General features: G+C 45.2%; 1 protein-coding gene across 3 annotated transcripts; it reads right to left on the reverse strand.

The window, feature by feature from the left end:
* Positions 1 to 29: 29 nt before the first annotated feature.
* LOC121309703 (hamartin-like) lies at positions 30 to 21025 on the reverse strand. Of its 3 annotated transcripts, none has more exons than XM_041242805.1 (22): positions 20754 to 21025; positions 13624 to 13884; positions 13112 to 13215; positions 11521 to 11673; positions 10880 to 11024; positions 10368 to 10522; positions 10172 to 10245; positions 9533 to 9711; positions 9047 to 9162; positions 8272 to 8407; positions 7711 to 7829; positions 7258 to 7351; positions 6825 to 6932; positions 5861 to 6428; positions 4944 to 4987; positions 4079 to 4245; positions 3530 to 3712; positions 3109 to 3219; positions 2471 to 2593; positions 1763 to 1950; positions 1225 to 1413; positions 30 to 942 (listed from the first exon to the last, which is right to left on the reverse strand). In XM_041242805.1, the coding sequence occupies exons 2-22, from the start codon at positions 13730 to 13732 to the stop codon at positions 375 to 377; spliced, it is 3633 nt and encodes a 1210-aa protein (XP_041098739.1). In that variant the 5' UTR covers positions 13733 to 13884; positions 20754 to 21025; the 3' UTR covers positions 30 to 374. The 3 variants fall into 3 exon arrangements, with proteins under 3 accessions (XP_041098739.1, XP_041098740.1, XP_041098741.1); XM_041242806.1 differs by lacking the exon at positions 20754 to 21025 and adding an exon at positions 15896 to 16062; XM_041242807.1 differs by lacking the exon at positions 20754 to 21025 and adding an exon at positions 15835 to 15852.
* Between the last annotated feature and the right edge of the window lie 1077 nt (positions 21026 to 22102).

A 22102-nucleotide genomic window follows, 5' to 3' on the forward strand; every position in this document is an offset into this window, starting at 1 on the left:
GTTAGCCAAAGCGGGCGGGGTAGTTTTTATTTTTGAATTTATAATGATTTTTTTGAAAAGCGCTTTTGATGGTAAACGCAGTGGAGCGCTGTACAAGATGAAATCTTTTCTTTTTTAACCATTAACTCTTCACCCCATACCCTTCCATGTCACTGATGCTAGACAGGTAGCCACCTCAAAACAGCAACCCAACCCAACAGCTTCTGGCTGCACTTCACTGTTATTCAGCTGCAATAATGAAGAGGGACAGGGTGGGGATGAGTGCCTGGGAGCCAGGGATGCATTAAGGGTCAAATCCTGCTGCCCATTCAGGGAATGAGAATAACAACACTGAGAGTCAAGTCCCCTCTTTCTCTCTCCAGCTTGCTCTCAGACTAACTTTGCTCATGATGTGCCTCATTGTAGTCCATGATCCGCAGCTGCTGTTGCTGCCGCTGCCATTCCCGGCGACTCTCTCTCTGCTGTCCGGCGGCCTGCTCCTCCCTGGCTGGGTGCCCCCTCCCCTGGCCCTGGCCCGCTCCCTCTGCTGCCTCCACACACTGGTCAGTCTTCAGCGACTGGGCGAGGCTGGCCAGGTGCGGGCCCTCGTTGTCGCACTGGCTCTCGCTCTTGTTCCTGAACAGCTCGCGGGCCCGCATGCCTAGGAAGCTCTTGGCGCTAGGGTAGGAGCCCACGGCGATTGGGATTTCGCCAACGGAGGAGGATGAGGAGGAAGAGGAGGAGTGGGAGGGGGAAGGCTCCAGGACGATGGGTGGGTGCCTGCTGCCGTTCACAGAGCCGCCTCCACTGCCCCCCGTCGGCGAAGCTTGCAGCGGCTGCTGCTTCTGTCCATGCGATAAAGTGCTGCTGCTGGCCTTCGGTGAGTTAGCTTGACCGCTGGCTGTACCGTCAGGTACCCCTGGTTTCATCTGCACTGCAGACACGGCAGCACTGCCGCCTGTCCTGTGGAGGAGAAAAGAAAGGAGGGAAAAGAGACCGCTTCAGATTCTACTGAACTCATGCCCTGCAGATTTAAATAACATGCTGGTGCAAAGGCTTAGTGGATGTAACGCTGAATGCGCGATTAAAGGACAGTGTGTTCTAGGGATAATTAGATTAAGGCGTTGTGCGTACTAGGGATTAGACTAGGAGGTGGGTCAGAGGCTGCGGTTCAGAACCACTAATAAACGAAAAACAGACAAAGCCTGAGAAGATGCTCTGAATCTGGGTTTCCGGGGTCCCTACCTGGAACCAGTGGGCATGCAGGCCTCGGTCTCTCCCCCTCCTGACCCTGTGCTGCAGGCCGCTGCTCCTGGTTTCTGTGGCACTCCCTCCCTCTCCAGCCAGCTGTACAGCTCCAGCATCTCCTTCTCCAGCACCTGGGTGATCTGCCTCTGAGCTTGGTACCTGCACTGCGCCGCCTGCAGTTGGCCCCTGTAACACAGCATTGTGTACTGGTGAAGCAAGAGGCTTCTTTACACAGCATGACAAACCGTGACAGTGCCAAAAAGCACAGCAACGCGTTGCCTGCCATAGCAAAACTGTGTTCCACCCTATTCCACTAAACCCTGCTTTAAACAACCAGGGGTTAAGTGATCTATTCAGACCCGGGTGTCTAAATGAACGATATCAACAGGGCAGGCTCACGATACATGCCGCGCGTGATCAGCGATGCCAACAAAAGGGATCAATTCAAGTGCAGCGTTTCTTGGACCTAATAAAAAAGCAGGTCCAAACAGATCAGTTCATTCTCATAGGACTTGTGCAACTCCCTGCTTCCTACTTGGCCTGGCTCTTGACGTCTTCCAGGTATTTCTTCTGCTCCAGGAAGAGGTGCTCCTTCTTGGCAAGCTGGGACTCGAGCTCCGCGATGCGCTTCTGCGCCGCCTCCAGCCGCTGGCTCTGCTGCACTGCGCTCTGCTTCATCTTATCCAGCTCCTTCTTTTGGGATGCCTGCATCATCTCCACCTCCTGACACACACACACACACACACACACACAGATAAACAGAGTAAGCTCATATCCCAGTGGGACGTGCACAGGTACTGTAAAGGCTGCAGGATACCGTTAACTGAGGCAAAATAAATGTAGCGTCTAGCTTCTTCCCAGCCACAACGATATAGACTTCTTAACTGTCAGGAGACTGAATTGTGGGCTCCATACCTGTGACAGCCACAGAATCACAAAGCCCTTTATAGCTGCTGAGTCATTCCAGCTCACTTACTTCAATTGACAATTTATTGTTAGAAAGCTCTTGAAATATGCTTTAAAACGGAAGAGTTATATGCCCAAGTCATCCCCCACATCAACATTTTAACAGCCTTCAGACACTTTCTCAGTGCAAGCGTGCAAACAACACATGCACCGTCACCATTTAATCAAACGCGCTACACCACAAACACCTCCCCAGAACGTGGTCCACTTGAGCTGGAATAACCCTGGTGTGTTTGTGCCGTTTGAGCCCCAACCTCTCTCTTTCTCTCCCCCCTACCTTTCTGTTGTCCGGGTTCGAGTGCCGCAGCTCCTCCATGTAAAGCTCATTGACCTCTCCCAGGAGGAGGAGACGTTTGTTCAGGAACTCGAGCTGCTGCTGGACCGTCTCACTGCTGGTCAGCTGGCAGGAAGGAATGACCACAGCAGCCGTTAACAGAGAGCAAAGTCCAGCGCTCAACACTTCCCACGCAGGGAGAAAGGGAGGGGGCGCGAGGAAGGTTACAGGTGGGCATTGCATGTCAATTCATAGAACAGCATTCCCGACTATGAAGTGAGGCCGCACATGGGCACGGACAGTTATTAAAATAAATAAATAAATAAAGCTCTCGAATAAACAGAATTTCTTAATGCATCCCTGGATTGGTTTCTGTAATCTGCATTCTTGTACTGCTAGAAAGCGTTTCCCACAACCGTCTAGAACCCATTAGCACTCCCGTTGTTAAATCCAAAATATGCAATTCTTAAAAAAAAAAAAAAAAAAAAAGTCACCTGTCCAGGTGTTTTATTCTGTGTTTTATTTAGTGCTGGAAATCAATGCTACATAATCAATGTGTTGTTTTGAATCTCTCCTCATGACTTACAGGCTGGTCGGCAGTATCTGCAAGCCAGGGCTGACTGATTCTCATGGTTCCTCACCTTCTGTGAGAGCAGGTTTAGCAGGCGTCCTTTGTTGCACACTTTTTTGTTGGCTTTCTGCAATTCTGCCCTCAGTGTCCCCATCTCTTTCTGGCACTCCACCAATTTACTCTTAGAAATAAAAACACATTCAGGATGAAAACATTTCTATTAGCAGAACTAAGCACACGTGCAGTCAAACTGGACTGGGGTTGCTTTCCAGTTCAACACTCGAGCAATTAACCCAGATCCCTTTGCGAAGAAACTTAACTTTTTCAACTGTCAATATATATTCAAACTAACTGGTAATATTTCACACAATTTGAAATGGAGTGACTGTTTCTGGTGCTGCACGGACCCTCAGCTGGACCTCCTCCCTGGTAAGCAGTATCTGAATTGAGCCCGAGATGCTGTGTGTGCGCGCCTTGCCCCCGTTTCCTACCTGCAGCTCCTGGCTCTTGGTGTAGTACTCGTCACGGCCCTGCTGCAGCTGCCTGGTCTGGCTGTGCAGCCGAGAAATCATCATCTCATGCTCCTCCCTTTGCTGCTGGTACCTGAGCTGCTCATTCTGCAGGCTGTCCTTCAGAGACTGCATATCCGCCTCCTGCAGGCTCAGCTGATCCTTCTGCAGCCACACAGCAACAAAAAAATCACACACATACTCCTGTTTGGGGGCATTGAAATGAAAAAGCAAGGTGTCTAATAGACACAATGTTCCAAGAAGAGGCAGTACCCTAGCAAACTCTTAAAGGGAAAACTCCTAGCCACAATGTTTGAATCAAAGGACGCAGCGTTCTGGGAGCGCTCAGACTGTTTAAAACCAGGAGAGGCTGCTGGTGTCGATGCAATATACAAGTAAAGCAGCAAACAACCACGCCCCTACTCTCCCAGCACGGGGGGACAGCTAGCCGCTGCATGCAAGTCTGTGTGTAGCAGAGTGATAGGGGTGAGGCAGGCGGTCTCTAGCAGGGCGGGGGGGGGGGGGGGTTACCATGGCTGCGTTCTGCTCCTCCAGCGCGGTGGCGTTGATGATGCGGCGCAGCAGACGTCGGTTGCGGATGGCGTGCTGCTCTCTCTTGTAGCGCTCATACAGTAGCTGAGAGTGCAGGAGGAGCAGCTGACTGCGCAGGGTGTGCAGCTCCTCCACCGGGGCCGTGCCTGGGGAGGAGGGGAGACAGGGAGCAGATACTGAGCATGCTAGTGAAATCAATGCAGGGATGGAAATGACACATTTGATCCATTCCTGGTTTTACTAGGAGCAAGACGCACGCTAGCTTGTTCCCTAGACGCCGTGGCTAATCAAGCTGACAGTAACACCTGGAATGGGAGAAAGTGCTATGCAGTGGGAGTCGTATTTCCATCCCTGCAATGAACCTCTTTGCACTGGCTGGTATATTGGATTTTTTTTGTAAAGTAAATTGCGGTCTTGAAGCACCCATCAGTAGGTATGAAACATATCTCTGAATTTAGAAATATTAAAATATATTCAAATGACAAACGTTTTGACTAGAGATTGTTTTCAACATTGAAAGACAGTGTGAAAAAAAAAAAAAACTTCTAGTCTACACGTTATCATTGCGGTTAATAATTGTATTTATTTATAACAATATGAAAAACAAAATTAAGAGACCAGACAGAAAGATGTAAAAGCCACGGTTCCCTAGTTTCCCTGGTTACTGCTTTGAGAGCGAGTGCTAAACAGAGTTAAAATCCAATTGGGTGTGATGAGAGCCATAATTCAGCTAGCGTTCTTTGCAATTCACGATGTAACAAAGGCACGATTCAAAAGCAGCCTGCGCACTGGGGGTGTCTGGGTGCGTTCCTAGATTTTTTTGAAGATTTGTTGAGATGTTTACCTCCGAAGTGAGTCCAGTCAGCTGACTTGCTTGGCAAAGGTAACCTGGAATAAAGAAACACATTCCAATCAGAAGGTTACAATATCAAAAAATACAAACTGTCCAGGGCAACTCTAACTCCCACGTACAGTGCTCTCCATTTCACAAGCTGACATGCACATGAAAACAGTGAAATCAGGGCCCTCGCACAGTCCAGCATAGAACAGGGCCTACCTGAGACCTAACCGAATTCCTGCTTTACTGAACTGTGAAACAACGAGGGAGTACCGTGGCACTTCACTGTCACACTTCAACAGGGTGCTTCTGTTCATTTAAAAAATGAATGTACTTTTCCGATTCTGTGTGTCTAAACGGCTGATCAGCTTTAAAATAAACAACAAATGGAAGCCAATTTGTTCTGAGTTTTTTTTGGTTTTTCTTTCTTGGCATTCAACGTCCAACGTAGGAGGATAACAGACAATGCCAGCAATTGTTCCCAGTTTAGCACAGTCTGGAGACAGAATCTCGGAATAGGCAAATTTAATGCAGGCAGCTCGGTGCGACTCCGAAAGTCTGGTTAATATCCAGTAAAATCTCACTGCAAGAATGTTAAATAAAAAGGGAACTGGGGCAGAAAATCCAGTTTTAATAAGAAGCAAGTTTGTCAAGTTTGCTAGAGCAATAAAGCATGAAACTATGGAGCTTTTAAGAAATAAGAATAAAAAGAACCAAAACATTTTTAAACCTGCTTTTAAAAGTATTTTATTATAATTCATTCTGTAAATTGTATTGCATGGAATTGCAATAAAAAAATAAAGAAATGAAAAAACTGGGGTATTACTTATTCCCAGCATCCATTGTGATATCCGGATCGGAATAAAAATATTACTTCACGTGCATCCTGTTTGCACAAAAAACTAAAAACTCTGCCGGCTTACCTCTTGAGCTCCTTGACGTGCATGTCGCCGCCCTGCTGGATGAGACGGTCCAGCACCTCCAGAGGGGAGGTCGATGCCTCCCCCTCCTCCTCCTCCATCAGACGCTCCGACCCAGCCCTCCGCACCGCCTCTGCCGTCCTCCTGCCCACAAACAGCGCGGCGGCCTTGGGCAGCGCCAGGTCGAACAGGGGCTCGTAGGGGGCTGCTTGAGCCTTGCAGGGGCTGGGGGTGAACAGGCTGTACTTGCCCTGGTTGGTACCCTCACCCGCAGCTGGGGGGGAGTGGCTGCGGAAGGGTTCTTGGAGGGGCCCCTCGATAGGGGTAAAGACCGGCTTGAAGAAGCAGGGCTCCTGGCCCCCCACTGGCTGCCCTGCCTGCTTGTCAGGGGTGGAGTTGGTGTTCTGCCCGCAGCTCGACGCTGTCGCCAGAGCCGGGGGCGCCACAGGCTTCTTCTGGTTGCCAGTCAGGGTCTCCGTCGTGCGAAAGAAAGGAGAGTCGAAGCCGCCCCTGAGAGTCGGGGACTCTCGCTTGGCTACTGTGATCTTGTCCAGCTCCTCCGTGAAGGCATCTGCAAGGCAGGTGTTCGACTAGATTTTAAGACCCTAAGCTTGAACCTCACATGCCAAATACGAGTAACACAGGATTAATACAGTTGTACCCCCATCCAAAACAAACATTCTACGGTCAAGCGGTTAATAGCCACCCTCTGACATCAGCCCGCAATTAAAAATAAAATTTAAGATTTCTCCGCATGGATTGTTTTTGAAAATAATTTAATAATGAACAGTTTAATAAAACAGATATGGACTGCAGAGTTCCCCCCCTTTTTAATTGTAATCGGTTCCTGACGGATTGAAAAGGCGACCTCCACCGTCTGCCCCTTCTTTAAGCTCAGCACTAGTATCAGTGCACATGAACAGACACGCCCCAGTGCCCGCCGGCTCTGCAAAGTGACTTCACCCACCTTCCTCCCGCTCCTCCAATCTCCGCCGGTCCTGCTCCAGCTCCAGCTCCTTGATGAACTCTGGCAGCTCATCCAGAGTCATCGTCTTTACATTCTCGCTCTCCCCACCTAGTTACAGAGACAGCAACAAGAAGGCACGTCAGCGACAGCAATGCATCAAGTTCAAAACACTGCAACGTGCCTACGGGCACATCCACTATGTCATTCATAAAAAGGAAAAGTTATCTTGATCCGTGCTGTCACCGTGATTTAGCCAGGTACATTTTAAATCGCTTACCTAAATAGCTACTAACTATGCTTTTTCTTTTTACTGGATCCTGTTTGGCCTGCATCGCTAAAACATTGTGTTTAAAAATAAATAAAATTTGAAGGAAATTGCTTAAAACAAAAAGACAAAACCCACACCAGTGAAAAGCTCAGAGCTCCTGCTTACCCAGGTTACTGGCTTCGTCCAAGGTCCCTTTCTCCGAGTCTCTGATGTTCTCTTGTCTCGTCAGGCCAGGCTTCCAAGAATCTGCCTTTCCATTCTGGAAAACAAACCCCCCCAGTTAGGAAAACATTCTGTATAACAAGGATGCTGCAAGATTTCCAAACAAATGAGCCGCGTTCATAAAAAAAAAAAAAATCAAAAAAAAAATCAAAGTGCTTTACAATGAGGGCATAAGTTAACTATAAATCGTTCCATAACAAGAACAAAAACTAGGACACCAGAACATTTTTGGAGGCATTGCAGTTTAACTTTTTAGGTGTTGGACAAAGCCAGGTTCCCACAAAGATGTTTCATCATAAGTTATCCTACATAAACCATTGCAAAAAGTAGGACCACTTTTAGATGGTCCCTGTATGCCATGCTTCCGCCGGTCTGCATGCCAGTCCAGGTCTGTACCTTGCGTGTTGGAGAGGTGGCTCGCGGGGGAAGGGAGATGTGCTCAAACTCGTCTGAAGTCAGCGGCGGGGGAGAGGAGGTGGCAGGTGTGTCACAAGCAGGGGTGCCTTTGTCTCCGGCTGCAGAAACGACAGCAGCAGCAGCAGCAATAACAGGAATGAATTAAAATCTGAAATACTGGAATCCTGCGTTTCGTTGTTCCTTTAATTAAAAACACGGGGCTCCAGCTTTGTGTACCAAGGTTATGAAAATCAAACCATTTCTCTCTGTAGGAAATACAAGACCCCAGGATTTAAAACAACAGTATCTATATTCACCAGTGTGAAGAGCAGTTGAATAGATCTATTATCTGATATGAAATTATAAAAAATATATATATATATATATATAAAATAGTAATCTTCCTCTACCTGGCATATACAATAAAGCTAACAGACTCATTTAACTTGATGACCAGGTAGTTCTGATTTCCTGCCATAGCTTTTCTTTGAAATTCAAAGGCTGGTTAACAAGAGATTTTCCAGAGAAGCAGGGGGGGCGTGTCTGTGTCGGTGCTCATACCCAGGGTGCTATGTACTCGGCCGGGCAGGTGGGAGGCGCTGTGGGACAGCTCCGAGGGGGTGCTGGTGGGAGAGATCCCCCGGGAGGAGGGGGGCGTGGCCATCCCGCACACAGAGGAGGGGCTCCAGAAGAGTTCCTGAAACCCACCACAAACATGACATCAAAAAACAAAGACTGGCTTCACAGGCAGGAAAAACAAGAGTAAAAAAAATGCATCCATAGCAAAATTAAGGGGCTTTTTTTTTTTTTTTTTTTTTTTTTTAAAACTGGCCTGGATACTTTTTTTTTTCTTCATTATTGTTTTGATATGCATGCCTTCTTGCTGGTAACATCTGGTGTAAATGCAGGGGCTGAGGATTTTGTGAAAGGATCCTCTATATAACAGACTGTGCCAAGCAGACACCCACATCACTGACTCATGAGCACGGGTTAATAAGTTGCTTCTCTTTTGTACCATTTGAAACGGGCGATTCACAGTTTAACACTGCTGCTGGGAAACTGCTCTCACCAGCCACTGAACCCTAGAACATTATCTTTTGTTCAAGGCAAGCTCTGTATTTTTTTTAATATTCTATTTTATGTTAATTTAGAGCGTTTGCAATCATCAAATTGGCCCCTGAGCTTGTGCCTGGACTGTACCAGCCGATAAATACTTGCGAAAGACAAAATGAGCAGGAGTATTCTGCACACACCCTTACTGTTAAGTGAAGACAAAAAAAAGCAGGAGGACAGGCCAAAGCCGCTGTAAAGGGAAGGATCCACGAGCAGCAGTTACCTGGCTGGGTTCAGGCAGGCGGCGGGATGTCTGGGGGCTGTGGTACTGGGGCTGGGTCCCTGAGAGCTGAGACAAGGCCAGCAGTGGGGTGGAGAAGGGGGTCGAGGAGGAACTCCCTGAAAAACAACACGCTGCGATCACAAAACGGCTTCCAAATGAAAAGGGTCCACGTTAAAAAAGTGCTGCTTATTATTATTATTATTATTATTTAGTTGACTCACTTTGTGCCCGCTGGACCAGCCCAGGTACACACTATTATTATTACTACTGCTATTATTATTAGCAGCATTAAGGAGAAACATCTCATCAGAAGATGGCTTGTCCCCTAAGCACACGAAACACAAAGATTTGTTGCTTGCCAGAGTGAATCTGTGTTAACACCTCCTGTGAGCCAGGAATAGACAGTTCAGCAGCCATCAGTGATCCTCACAAAGCTGCTCATTCAAACCCTGAGTTAGCGTGATAGTGGCGGGTGATCTCACTCACCGAAACTGCTCTGGAGGTCAGTGAAAGGGCTGGCAGTGGGGTCCGCCTGCCTGTGCTGGACGTGCGTAGAGAAATGCTCCGGCATGGTGGAGTAGCCTTCCTCGCAGGAGGCCTCTTTGGGGTCCAGGGACACTTTGGCACATTCGATAACAATGTCGTGGATTTCAAACCTTTTCCACCTGCGGGGAGCGCCAAAGCGAAATAAAAATAAACGACCAATATTAAAACAGGGCATCTAGGCACAAACACAGTGCTCCCATTTTAGCTTTCAAAATGAACAATTACAAAGCAGTTACTCAAAAAAGGAAGGTTTCTATCTCAAAAGATAAAACAGAGATAGAAATAAGACTTCCCCCATTCCAGGTTTTACTACGAGCTTGATTAGCCGTGGTGTTTTGGATAACAAGCTCAAGTGAGTCTTACTAAACTCCTTGTAAAACCAGGAATGGATCAAGCTGTAATGCAATGGGAGTCTTATTCCCATCCTTGTATGCATTCCATGGTGGTGGTGGTGGTGATGGGGGGGGGGGGGTTCTTATTAATATACAATCCAGGTACCGCAGGCGGTCACTGTGTGCGTGTTTCTAACAGTGCATGCGGACGGTATCAAACAGTTCTTGGATCCTACAGCTCCAGTACCTAGTTGGGTCCAGTTCGTGATCCTTGGTCCCAGTCACTAACTCGGGGTGTATACGAACATGCTCCAGCATGGGCTAAAAAAGAAACAAAGAAAAAAAAACAAAAACACAAAACAGGACATGTCCCACTGATGTCCCAGAAAGAAGAGAATGAAGATGTCAACCGCCAGTTTGCTTAAAGCCCTTTTGTGGCTCACCTTGACCACCTCCTCGAAGGTCTCCATGTTCTCCTTCATGCTGTAGTGCGAGCGCAGGTAGGAGACGAAGTTGCAGGGGTACATGCCGTAGAGCCGGTGGAAGAGCGCGTACACGCTGGCATGCAGGTGGATCAGGTACACCTCCGGAACGTGCCCTGTTAGACACACGCCACCAGAGAACACACCGCGCGGCTGGATCATTTCACATGCTAAATATTTCAATAGTACTGATCACCACTTTCAACATTAAAACGCTTGTATGTATTAGTTTATTTTTATAGTACTATTTCGATTTTCTTTTATTTGTATGTTCCCCACCAAAACGTACTCCTTATATTTTTCGGCTGTTCTAAAACGTTCCGTATCAGTTATCCTTTACCAAATAGAAACTTCTCTTAAAACAATTCTAGCAACTCTTCAAGAGAAAGCACAAACCCGCCCCCTTACAAGGGCCCATCTCCCATAGACTCTCCGCCACACACAAGGCGGTTCCCTTTCCCTGAAGAGGCTACCTGGGTTTTTCAGGTTCCAGGCTGCCAGGCGTCCAAAGATATCGAAGAACTCGTAGAGGTGCTGTTTGCCAGCCTGAGGGATCATGGGCAGGAGGGTAATTAACACCAGAACTCCAGTTATGAGAACCACAGCGTTGCCATCGCTCTGGAGACAGATGAAAGAAGCAACTGAAACTTTCAAAGCAGTCTGTATGGGCTGAATGGTAACTGGAACTGGAGTGGCATTATTTTGTATTTCTTGATTAGTTTCCAGATACATGGTATGGTTAGTTATTTCAATTTTTTTTGCAGGTTAACTGCACTGGGTCTTATATACTGCACAGAGCACCACGTAACTTCTATAAACACGGACAGAACTAATTATATCTAAATAGTTGCATCTAAATTATATCTAAACCTTTATTTATAACATTTGGAGCTGAAAGATTAATTTCACTGCCACAATATTATTACATCAACCCTTTCTATCCTGGATATGTGTGGTTAGCTCTCCCCAACCCCCCAAACTGAGCTGCATTCCGAGTAGAACACCCACTGCAACCACTTGGTTAAAAAAGGCATTAGCATGTTTCCAGGTATATAATCCAGATGCCTGCAAGCTAGGACATAAAAACACATTCAACACTCAAGTCTGTGCATACCTTGAGACATTTGAGCAGCGACGGCAGCACAGGACTCCGGGAGATCTTGTGGATCCAGGACGGCTGCTTTCTGATGACGTGACCCAGCAGCGTGAGAGTGGCCAAGCGGCAGGCTGGCTTCGCCATACATTCGTTCATTTTGTCAAAAAGGTGCTGCAGGAGAAAGGGCCTCTTATCACTGACTGTTACACAGACAGGAGACAGGCAGACTGGCCTCAGCTAAAGGGTTACATGGAATGAAGAGACGACCCCAGTGCTGCCCGTAGCACAGCAAACTATAGGAGTAAGTAAAACAAACCATAAGAGTTACAGGCTCAACTGTGCTTAATTAAGATCACAGCAATACCTGAAATCGTTTGAACCACTTAAAATGCAATGGCAGGGAGTCTAATTTCCAGCCATGGGTTTCAGATTGCATGACACACTTTCCCAGGGTACCTTAATTGAGCATCAAAACCCATGCGCAAAACGCACATGCATATTTTTTTGTGAATCAGTGCACAAACCTGCCCACTCAGCTAAATAAAGGGGAGGGGCGGGGTTAGGAAATGTCAGTAGGTTCATGACGAGCTGTACTGTAGTTGATTTGCATGATCCTCTAGCGACCTCAAAAAGGGAACCACATCAGGCGTCTTCATTAGTGCACCTTTTTTTACCTTTCAAATCAAACTGAAGTTCAACATGCAAATCACACAGTTAAAAGCAATTAGCGACACTCTAGACTCAAAGAGCAGGCTGGGTGCCAGAAGCCTGGCAGCCGGTCTTTCAACGCTGCGATGCTAATAGGGCGAAATGTCACCGATAGATTTACAGAAAGGAGGAACAGCAACACAGCATTCATAATAGTAACCCACCACCCCCCCCTTTGCTAAATGAGACAGGTTCAGACCTAAACAAATTAAACTGTCAAACAAAACAGCTGCTTTTGTGCACAGCAACATCTTTCAAGCCCAAAATACGACAGAGTGCATTCCAGAACTACGTGAACGCTCACGATCGCTTCTCTTCTGGAGCTTCCACCTGATCGCAATCAACTGCAACAGAAAGTGGAGTCCACAGTGTTCTCAGAACGCCAGCAGAGACACTGCACAGAGTCCACGCCACATTTCAGTGAACTGTACCTGACCACACAGAACAGACCGCACCTCCCATTTTCCTGACCTCCTCCTTGTAACCCACATTAACCGCAGTGACTGAAGGGGTTAAAGGAAAGCGGTAGATCTGACTCGCCTATACCCCACCAAAAGGATCGGGCACAGCGGGATTCTAAGTATATGAAACTGTACAGCACGAGGGAGTCCTTCTATATTGCATCAGCTACAGTGTTCCCTATTTATTTTACCATCTGAATTACAAATTAAACTGAATCAGCAGCACTGTGCTTATTTTTTTATACTTGGGAAGACTACAGATAAGTGGTTGAGACATATACTGACAGGGTACTGATTCATCGAATCAAGCCCTAAGTCAAGCAGACACACGCCATGCCTGGTGCATTTGTCAGCGTCGCGTCAATCCCTGAGCTCAAGTGACTCCTGCGTCTCCAGTGAATTTGGTGCATGGTTGGATCTGGCAGCGATGCTCTCCCCACCTTATCATGGGGCTCCCTCACAGAGGACAGGATGTGCAAAGCCTGCGTGGAGCTGCTTTCCAGGTAATAATCCACCAGACTGTTCAGTAGGAGGGACCCTCTGTCTGAAGAAACAAAAAGCAAAACCGCTCTGTCCGTTACAAAAGGGACAGTTTAAAAAAAAACAACAGAATTAACAGGGCTTTATTTCCAGGCTACAGACTGAACTGTCAGCTCTGATGGACACATTTCAATTACATTTTATTGTTGCAATTAATAAATGTGCGCACCCAAGTTTTTAACCTGAAGTTTGCTGGCGTTTTACTGTCATCAAGCCCTCTCACAATGATATAGCAGAACATTAATGAGGGTGAGCAAAAAGAATGTGTACTGCATAGGGACCTGTATATGCATAAACACTACAGCACCCATATTGACTAATTGCACATGGTATAGGAAAGCATGCAGGCTCTCCAGGGGTGTTTAAAGGTCCAAAGCCCTCCTCCACAGGCTAGGCGCCCTGGACAGTTTACCTTGGCTGAGGTGGTTGTTGAGAACTTCCTTGATTTCATCCAGTTCGTGCAGATCTGAGGATTCCAGGAGATGGAGGAGATCCATTACGCTGGGCTGTTCCTTCGCCATCGTCTCTCTCTCTCTCTGCAGCAGGGGGTGCAGAGTGGGATTCAGGGTCTCTCTGTTAGAGGCTGGGGAGTCTCGCGCTTCACTCCGACAGAGTCCAGTCTGCCTGCAGCAGGTTCCAGAGCCGTCCACCGACACACAGCATGCAGACACCGCTGACAAAACAGAGACGGGAGAACAGCACAGCTAGTAGTGACAGCAAACTTGTACAGAGTCCTTGAGGATGCAGCTCAGTACCGTAACTAAGGTGGGCCAATTTCCGAATTGAATATTTGACAGGTAACATTTAACAATAAAAAAGATATTTAAAAAAATAAATAAATGAGCTGAGAACTTTAATATTCAAAAGCAAGAAGTACTTTTTGGGCTTGGCAGTTTTTAAGGCTACAAACTTCAACCTGCCTTGTGATTTTATTCCACTTAAGTTTTGTAGCGGTGTGTTGTTCTGCACCAGTGATATAACTTGATAATGAAACAGCTATCCATTCCCGAGCTACATCTATCTCCGATCTGAACGGTTTGATTTCATAAGCTGCCTGCCACCACAACTAATGCTTCTTGTGCCAACTATTACAAATGATGTCGCAAAATGCATCTGGACACAGAAACAACTCGGGCGGTTCCTAAAGAGCGAGAGGGATTAATTTCCTGTTGAACAGACCGCGATCACCTTAATCCTTCTCTGCCCTGCAGCACAGTGCACAAGCCTGCTCAGGCTTGTAGCCTGGCAGCAAAAAGACAATCAGATAACACAGGGTTCTACTAAAGGTTACAAGATTTGAAAATGCTAAAGGAATAAAGATTGCCATAAAGTTCACACATGCACGCACACCCTTACAAATAGGCAATAAACAAAATGTATCTAAACGGAAGAGTTTAACTGTGGACTCCTTCAGTGGCAGCAGGGAGCAGCTGTAACCCTAGCAATCTCCCTTTGTTTCTCCCAGGATAACAAGCAGGTGTCTGGATTACCAGCACATTGCATGCCATCTCAAACAACCCCCCAGTTATACTTGGATACCCCATGTTTGCTACTGAATCAGAGCTGGTTTATTTGTACTTGCAGTAAATAATACAATATAATCATGGAAATAAAAATATTTGAATATTTCTGTAAAGCAGGCCACAAGCTCAGATGTGTATAATGCAGCTCCTAGTAAAAACTGGTATGGCTTTTACTGCTAAGCAATAGGAGTCTTATTAAAAGCATAGTTGCTGTTTTTTTTTTTTTTCTTATAAGGAATGAAGCCTGTAATTAATGGAAGCCATTGCTTTTTTAAATCCATACAAAAACAGAGAAATGTAAAATCGGTGCCTTATTAAAAGCTGGCCATTGAGATTGGACCAATATTGTACAGTGCGTTGTTCCTTTGTTGGTCAACTAGTACTGCAGTTACAGGGCTAAACGAAGCTAAACCTACTCAGCTAATTAGCTAAAGGCTAATAATTTATTAATTAAACATTGATCTGGCATCTCAAACAACAGTCAATTTAAAAAAAAAAAAAAAAAAAAGTTCTATTACTAGAGACAAATTATCACTGGCAAGTCCAGCGGCCAGCAGTTGAGTTTATAACAGCAACGCACTCCCTTGTCAAAACTGTACTTTGCATTGTTTTCCATAAAATGCACAGACGTCTAACCCCTATCTGCTAGGAACTGCATGTCTCTTTTTAACAAGCCTGTTTTGTTATTTACAAAACAACTTATTCCCACTACACTTGACACCCCTTCTCTGTATCCCGGTAATAAACTGACCCTATTGCACCCAACAAGATCGTGCTTTGTGACAATTAATGGAAGGGATTTCTTCTTAGTACATGCAGTTGAAGCGCTTGTGTTGACTGTGCAATGTATGGAATACAGAAAAACAGAAATTGTACTCCTGGATCGATAACAGACTACTGGCAGTGGCAGCCTGCCATCTCTCTCCGATATGAAGTTTTTTTTATGAAAGTGAGAACTTTTATCTGGACAGAATCTGCAATGGAACACGTATCAACACTTTCCTGCAGGAACCCAAGAAGTCACATGACCTCAACATGGGAATCGTATTGGGTCGGAGATCAAGTTCACCAACAAATTTAGTCCGCAGTGTCTGCATTACCTAGAAACTACTCATATTTTGCCCAGATTGCTTGGTTTCCAAGGACCAGTGTCTGCATTACCTAGAAACTACTCATATTTTGCCCAGATTGCTTGGTTTCCAAGGACGAGGGGGATTTTTTGCAGACAGCATGCTGGTTCTGCAGCACAGCAGTTTACTCAACAGTGTTCAAAGCTAATCAGAGCTCTCTCCGACAATGGAGCTGTTTGCCATGTGGAACATCTCCACTCCCGCATCTGCAGTATCACTTAGATCTACAGCTCAGCCACCTGTAACCAAGCCAAAAAAAAAGAAATAAATAAAAGATTTCTTAGCAGATTTAATCAATCTGAAAACAACTCCACGAATAGGAGTTTAAAGAAAAGGGCCTGTAACCGGGAGGTGCCCGGTTCAGATCAAGGCTCATTCACTGGCTCGCTGTGTGTGACCCTGAGCAAGTCACTTGACCACCTCGTGCTCCATCTTTCGTGTGAGATGTTGTTGTAAGTGACTCTGCAGCTGATGCCTAGTTCACACACCCTAGTCTCTGCAAGTCGCCTTGGATAAAGGCGTCTGCTAAATAAACAAATACCTGTCGCGCACCTGTACAAACACATTTTGTAGAGATAAAACTATATGGTAAAAAAAGGTGTATCTGATAGCCCCATCCACTACAGAGATAACACAGACATAACAAAGGAGAGAGATGCTTCTGCATCCAGCGCTCAAAGATTATCAGACATTTGCAGAGCTTTTTGGAGATGATACAGTAATAAAATAATGACTTGGATCACATTATTGAGGAGTTTGGTGATAAAACGAGTGATCAGGAGAGGATTTATCAGTATGCACGTCTATAAAGAGGTATGTGAAAAATACAGCGAGCAAGGGGTGGGGCTTGGCTGTAGATACAGTACCGAGTGTCCTTTTGCGATTCAATGCTTTTTAAACCTGTTTTACTCTGAAAAAAATATTTTAAACAGCGCGTGTAAAATAAACAGTGCATGTGAAAATAAACTGGACCTGATGCGCCCGACAAGCGCTGAATAACTGCAAAGAGTTAAGCATGACCGCAGGGGACAATTTCACTTTCCAGACAAGAATAAACGGTGCTTCTTTCAAAACTGCACAACCCACGTGACCTACAAAAAGCGAATGGAAGCCACAATAATACTGATGACATGAGTTTGTTGGCTAGACCTGCCTTAACTTCATTATCTTAACTGTGAAGCCCTGCTCAGCTGTGCCACATTTTAAATACATTACAGAGCTCGCAATTGTATATTCAGGTCATGGAGAAAAATCACTACCAACAGTCTTCAGCAAAATATATCAATCTTAAAGAATGAAAACGCAACAAAAATTTAAACTCAGAAACATATCATAAAGATTTCCGGTATAACATTTAAGAAAAAAAAAACAAACAAACAAAAAAAAAAACAACCCACATGCAGCTGCAGTTTTAAAGAAATCTTTCTGGCTTTGAACCCAACTGTCCGAGGGGGTGGGGGGGGTGACAGACAAGGGCAGCTGTAGTGGGGCACTGATCTACTTTCCAGGAAACATTCAGAACCATTAATAAACACACGACCTGCTGGCAAATCACCCATTACAACAAGAGTTCTTGTGAAGAGGGTTTATATTACACGAGATAGGATCTCCACTGAACAGGTGCAAAGCTGGCTCTACTAGAACGCCAATAAGAGATTAAACATCCCTTCCACTAAACTGAAGACTTTTTCAATTGCAATTCCAGCTGTGTTGTACAGTAAGGATACAAGAAAATAAGACTAATCTCCTGTCTTATACAGTAGTGCGTCACGTATCCGACCTCAGTGGACCAGAGTAAGGGCAGGATGTAAAAAGTCAGATAAATGAATCCTGTTTTAAATTCCATTATACACAGCTGGAACAACGGCTATATTCACAAAATTACTGGTTTGAGATTCAGCTTTTATTAGGGAGCTCCCCTAAATCCGTTGCTTAGAATGATCCAGGGTATTAATGCTTGTGAGAGGGTAGCCGTGTGGGTGCGTGCATTCGCTGCAGAGTGACAGGCAGGAGATCGAGACGGAGGTCGAAGCTGATACGCCCCGCAGGTTGTGCATACAACACAGTGTACGAAAACTCATTTCAGCTGCTTTAGCCCAGTTGGCTTTGGTTTTGCCGCAGCCCTGAGCTGAATAAATGGAACCTTTTTATACCTGACGCCCTGCTGGAACACACCTACCTGCTGATTTAGATTGCACACCTGGCAATCGCACACAACAGGCAGGCTCTCCCAGGAGCGTCAGGTACTATATTAATAAATACACACTATTTACAATATACATTTACACAAAAACCCGCCTCCGTGTTATGTAAAAATAATGCCGAATGCATGCTGAATCAGGACCTACCTTCTCACTTGAGAGCTGACCTGTATTCAGACAAGAACTGTAAATACACTGTCTGTGCCACCTGGCCCCTCCATAATATTTCCTATGTGATTTCAGACTAAACAAATCTAATTCCTCATGTATAACACAGTTATGAGTCATGGTGTTCCCTCACTGCAATATCAATGCAGTCTGTTTAAAAGAAAACCCAGTTTTTGCAGAAGCGGACTGGAACAACTCCATAATGCAAGACAGACAGTCAGACCTGTTGAACAATGCTATGCCTCGAGGCAAATCTTAAACAAGAGTGAGATATGTACAGCAAGGACACAGTTACTTTTGTCCCTGTTCTAATACCCTGAACTCTTTCAGGAAAGCAGACCTGTATAAAATAAAGGCACAGAAAACAGCAGACCAGTAAACTAATCCAACATGCAGTAAACAATCCATTTCTGTTTGTCTGTAGAAGGCACCGAAACTATTTCATTGGTTTGTTATTCTCTGGTAGTATTTAGGTGAAGTAATCTAGTATAGAAAGTGTGAAACGAATCTGGGGTTTGCTGCCACTGAATAACACAATTATGAACAGAGGAAAGTTCTCTAAAGTATTTGTCTAGGCGAATCAGTGAAGACTAACAATATGCCATTATGTTTATATTTTTTCTGATCACCGACTGGGCATTGTTTTTCATGAATACAGGGAGTTAAAAAGGTCAGCCCCAGTGCTAGCTAGCACTTCACTTGAATGGATAAAAGCCGTCTGGAGACTCGAGGTGCTGCATGCAATATGGCTGCCAATCCATCCCTTGAATTATAGGACACAGATGCAGATCAAGCCTGCACTAGAGAATAAGAACACAAGAATACAGCAGTTTATTCAATCCAAAGCCAATATCTTCAAAGCGTCTGCTTCCATCTGGAAACAAGAAAGCTTCAGACTACTGGATCAGAGGGCAAGCTCTCTGTTAATTTTGTCTATTTCCAGTCTATTTCAAATGGTCAGTGAGATAGGAAACTGGTGTACAGCGCCTTTCTGTAAGGCTGTCACTAGCAGGATGGTACAGGGATATTTATTTGTAACTTGTGTCCAAGAAATAACTTGCAATAGGTATCCTGTGGGGGATGCCAAATCTTATCCACTGCTTATCTGACTACTGCAAAGCTGATGAGAAAACAGGCACATAAATAACTTCAGGTTTAATTTAATCTGGGCAAGAGCATTTCTGTTTAATCATCCCTAACTGCACAACTACTAAAATAAAATCACAACAACTTCCAAGCACATTAATTCACTTTGTTTCCATAGCAGCTCATTAATAAAACAATATGCACAGCTCATGGGTTGGAGGATCAAGCCACTGTGCAGATAATTACAGCTCTTACCCTGTCACACGACTACAGTGGGATGTCGCCTATGTGTTAACAAGAGTTGCACTTTTAGATCTCCACTCTATTTAAATGAAACTCTAATCAGTAGCTGACAATCATTGCTGGTTGTAGACATTGGCACTGCTGCCAGCGTTACCCAATCTCGCCACCTTTGCTACACATGTTCCAGTTTCCGGCACGCTGTTCTGTAAATAATAATCTGCTATAACAAATACAAGTTGCAGTTCTCTCTAGATGATGCAACACACTGTCTTTTGCTTTACAAGCACGAAACCTGGTGTCTTTACATTAAACCTGCTTTAAATTAGTTTTATGCATTCTTTTTTTTTCCTATGATTCATAGGTGCAAAATGCCTGTCTTTTTACAGTATCGTTAATGGTCGGCAGAATCCATCAGCTTGAACGCATTTATGGAATGAATTTATGCTGACAGTTTTTTAACACGATTATAAAGTTCAAAAGGACTCTACAGTTTAATTAAATTACCAATCGCCTGGCCAGTCCCGTAAATACAGGGCTTTAAAAAAATAGGAAAAATGCATCCTACGTTAACTTCTGCAACAGAAAACATGATTTAATGTAAATCTCAGCAATAACCATGGTTACTAAATCTGACCCGACAAAAAGTAGGCTTTTTTAAATAGCTTAATTCAATGCTAACTTGTACATATGATTTATTAAATCTGGGTTACTTTTTTTTAAGCATCCTAAATGACATAATCTGTAAAATGTAAAACCAAACTCAAGATTTTATATATACATATATAAAATCAATTCAAGCAGGGTATTTTCTTCTGCAGTGAAGGCGGCAGCTTGAGCAGACTGAAGTAAACAAATAACCGAGACAGGACAATTGCACCGAGGCAAACTCGTTTCAGTGTGCATTTAAAAAAAAAAAAAAAAAAAAAAAAACGCATATCAGGATTTAAGATGCAACCTCCTCTCGTGAAAGAAAACGTTACACTAAAAAAGTTTTTTTTTTTTTTTTTTTTCTCTCTATCTTTACCTTTCCAGTGCAGCCCCCCAGTGAAATAATTTCAAAACTAACAAAAGCGCCGGGGTGACACACTCAAACGAGTTTGGATAACGACCCGGGAGGCGCACGTAGGGCGGTGTGAGACACCAAAAGCGCTCAGATCTCTTGGAAATATAAAATTACAGAGAGCTGTTTACCTCTTAAAACATCACCACTGCACAGGGCGCCGCCATCTTGGACACCTCACGACCCCTCCCTCTGCGATGCTCCTCCGCGGCGGCGCCGCGGGTAAAATAATCCCCGAAAATAGCCCCCTCCACCGAACTACTTTGAGGGAGTGCAAGGCAAAAGCGGCAGCACGGCAGCGCGGCGGGTAGTGCGGGTGTGCCGTGCCTGTTTTGGGCTCGGGTAAAGCACGCTGGGGTTGGCTGCTAACAGCGCAGTTGCGTGCGGTTTGGCTCCCGAGCGGAGGGGTGTGTTCGTGCGCGGGGCGGTTTTCGCGTGACTCTGGCGGTCTGCGCAGGCGCCTGGCTGAAGTGAGAAACGCTTTTGTTTGCCTGGCTGAAGAGGCGCTTTGCTGTGGCTCTGTGATCCCAGGCAAAGTGAGCCCTGCACGCCAGCACAGCAGGGCTTAAAAGTGCGCCTGCAAACCCCTTTTAATAGCATGTGCTGGTGGCGTGAAAGCTAGTCTCAGAGTGGCCTCTCAGCTGTGTATACTGAAATGCAATTCCTTGGTGTTTTTCTGCTTTCTCCTGTAGCCTGGAGCGGGTCTTGTTGACACTAAAGTTTGTTTAGATTCATGGAAAGAAAGGTTTTTTTTGTTTTGTTTTGTTTTTGTATGGAGGGCAACCAGCTCTGATACAGTTTTTTTTTTTTTTTTTTTTACTTTATGTACATTATTTCCCCCTTTACTGTGCATATATTGAGCATAGGCAAACATTTTCAAATACAGTGATACAGATCACCTTCATCCATTGGAGTCTGGAATTCAGTAAGTGATCTGAAAGCAGCCGTCATTTTTACAAACCGTACGTTTTGAACAATTGAAAACCTCTTGAATTATAGAATTTAATATTATTAGTATTATTGAGTCATTTATCAGACGCTTTCATCCAAAGCGACTTACTGAGACGGGTGAACTATGCATCACAGCTGCTGCTGCAGAGTCACTTACAACAGGACCTCGGTCTTACGTTTCATCCGAAGGACAGAGCACAAGGTGGTTAGGTGACTTGTTCAGGGTCACATGCAGTGAGGCAGTGGCTGGAATTGAACCAGCAACCTGTTAACAGACCCTTTCTTTAAGGGATCAGGATCTTTTAGTGTCCCAGGAAGGCATATTGGAATCCCGGGACACCTTCCTCAAAACCAGGACCATCCAGGGAAAACAGGGGAAGGTGGCGAGCCTGCATGGTGACCAGAGTCATCGGTGATCACGATGTTCATGTGATATCTTCTAACCCTCCCTCTGTAAACCACAGAAGACGCTTGCGAGTTTCCAGTCCTTATACTGTGACTGTGGGTCACGATGGCTTGCTGTTTCATG

This window comes from Polyodon spathula, unplaced genomic scaffold, assembly GCF_017654505.1.
Source record: "Polyodon spathula isolate WHYD16114869_AA unplaced genomic scaffold, ASM1765450v1 scaffolds_1422, whole genome shotgun sequence".
Taxonomy (NCBI): domain Eukaryota; kingdom Metazoa; phylum Chordata; class Actinopteri; order Acipenseriformes; family Polyodontidae; genus Polyodon; species Polyodon spathula.

Excerpts from the sequence above, each read along its gene's own strand:
- LOC121309703 (XM_041242805.1), bottom strand. The coding sequence starts at position 13,732 with ATGGCGAAGGAACAGCCCAGCGTAATGGATCTCCTCCATCTCCTGGAA. Across the intron at positions 10,523-10,879 it reads CTGGAACCTGAAAAACCCAG|GGCACGTTCCGGAGGTGTAC; the intron begins GTAGCCTCTTCA and ends TGTGTCTAACAG. Across the intron at positions 2,594-3,108 it reads TAAACCTGCTCTCACAGAAG|CTGACCAGCAGTGAGACGGT; the intron begins GTGAGGAACCAT and ends CCTTCCTGCCAG.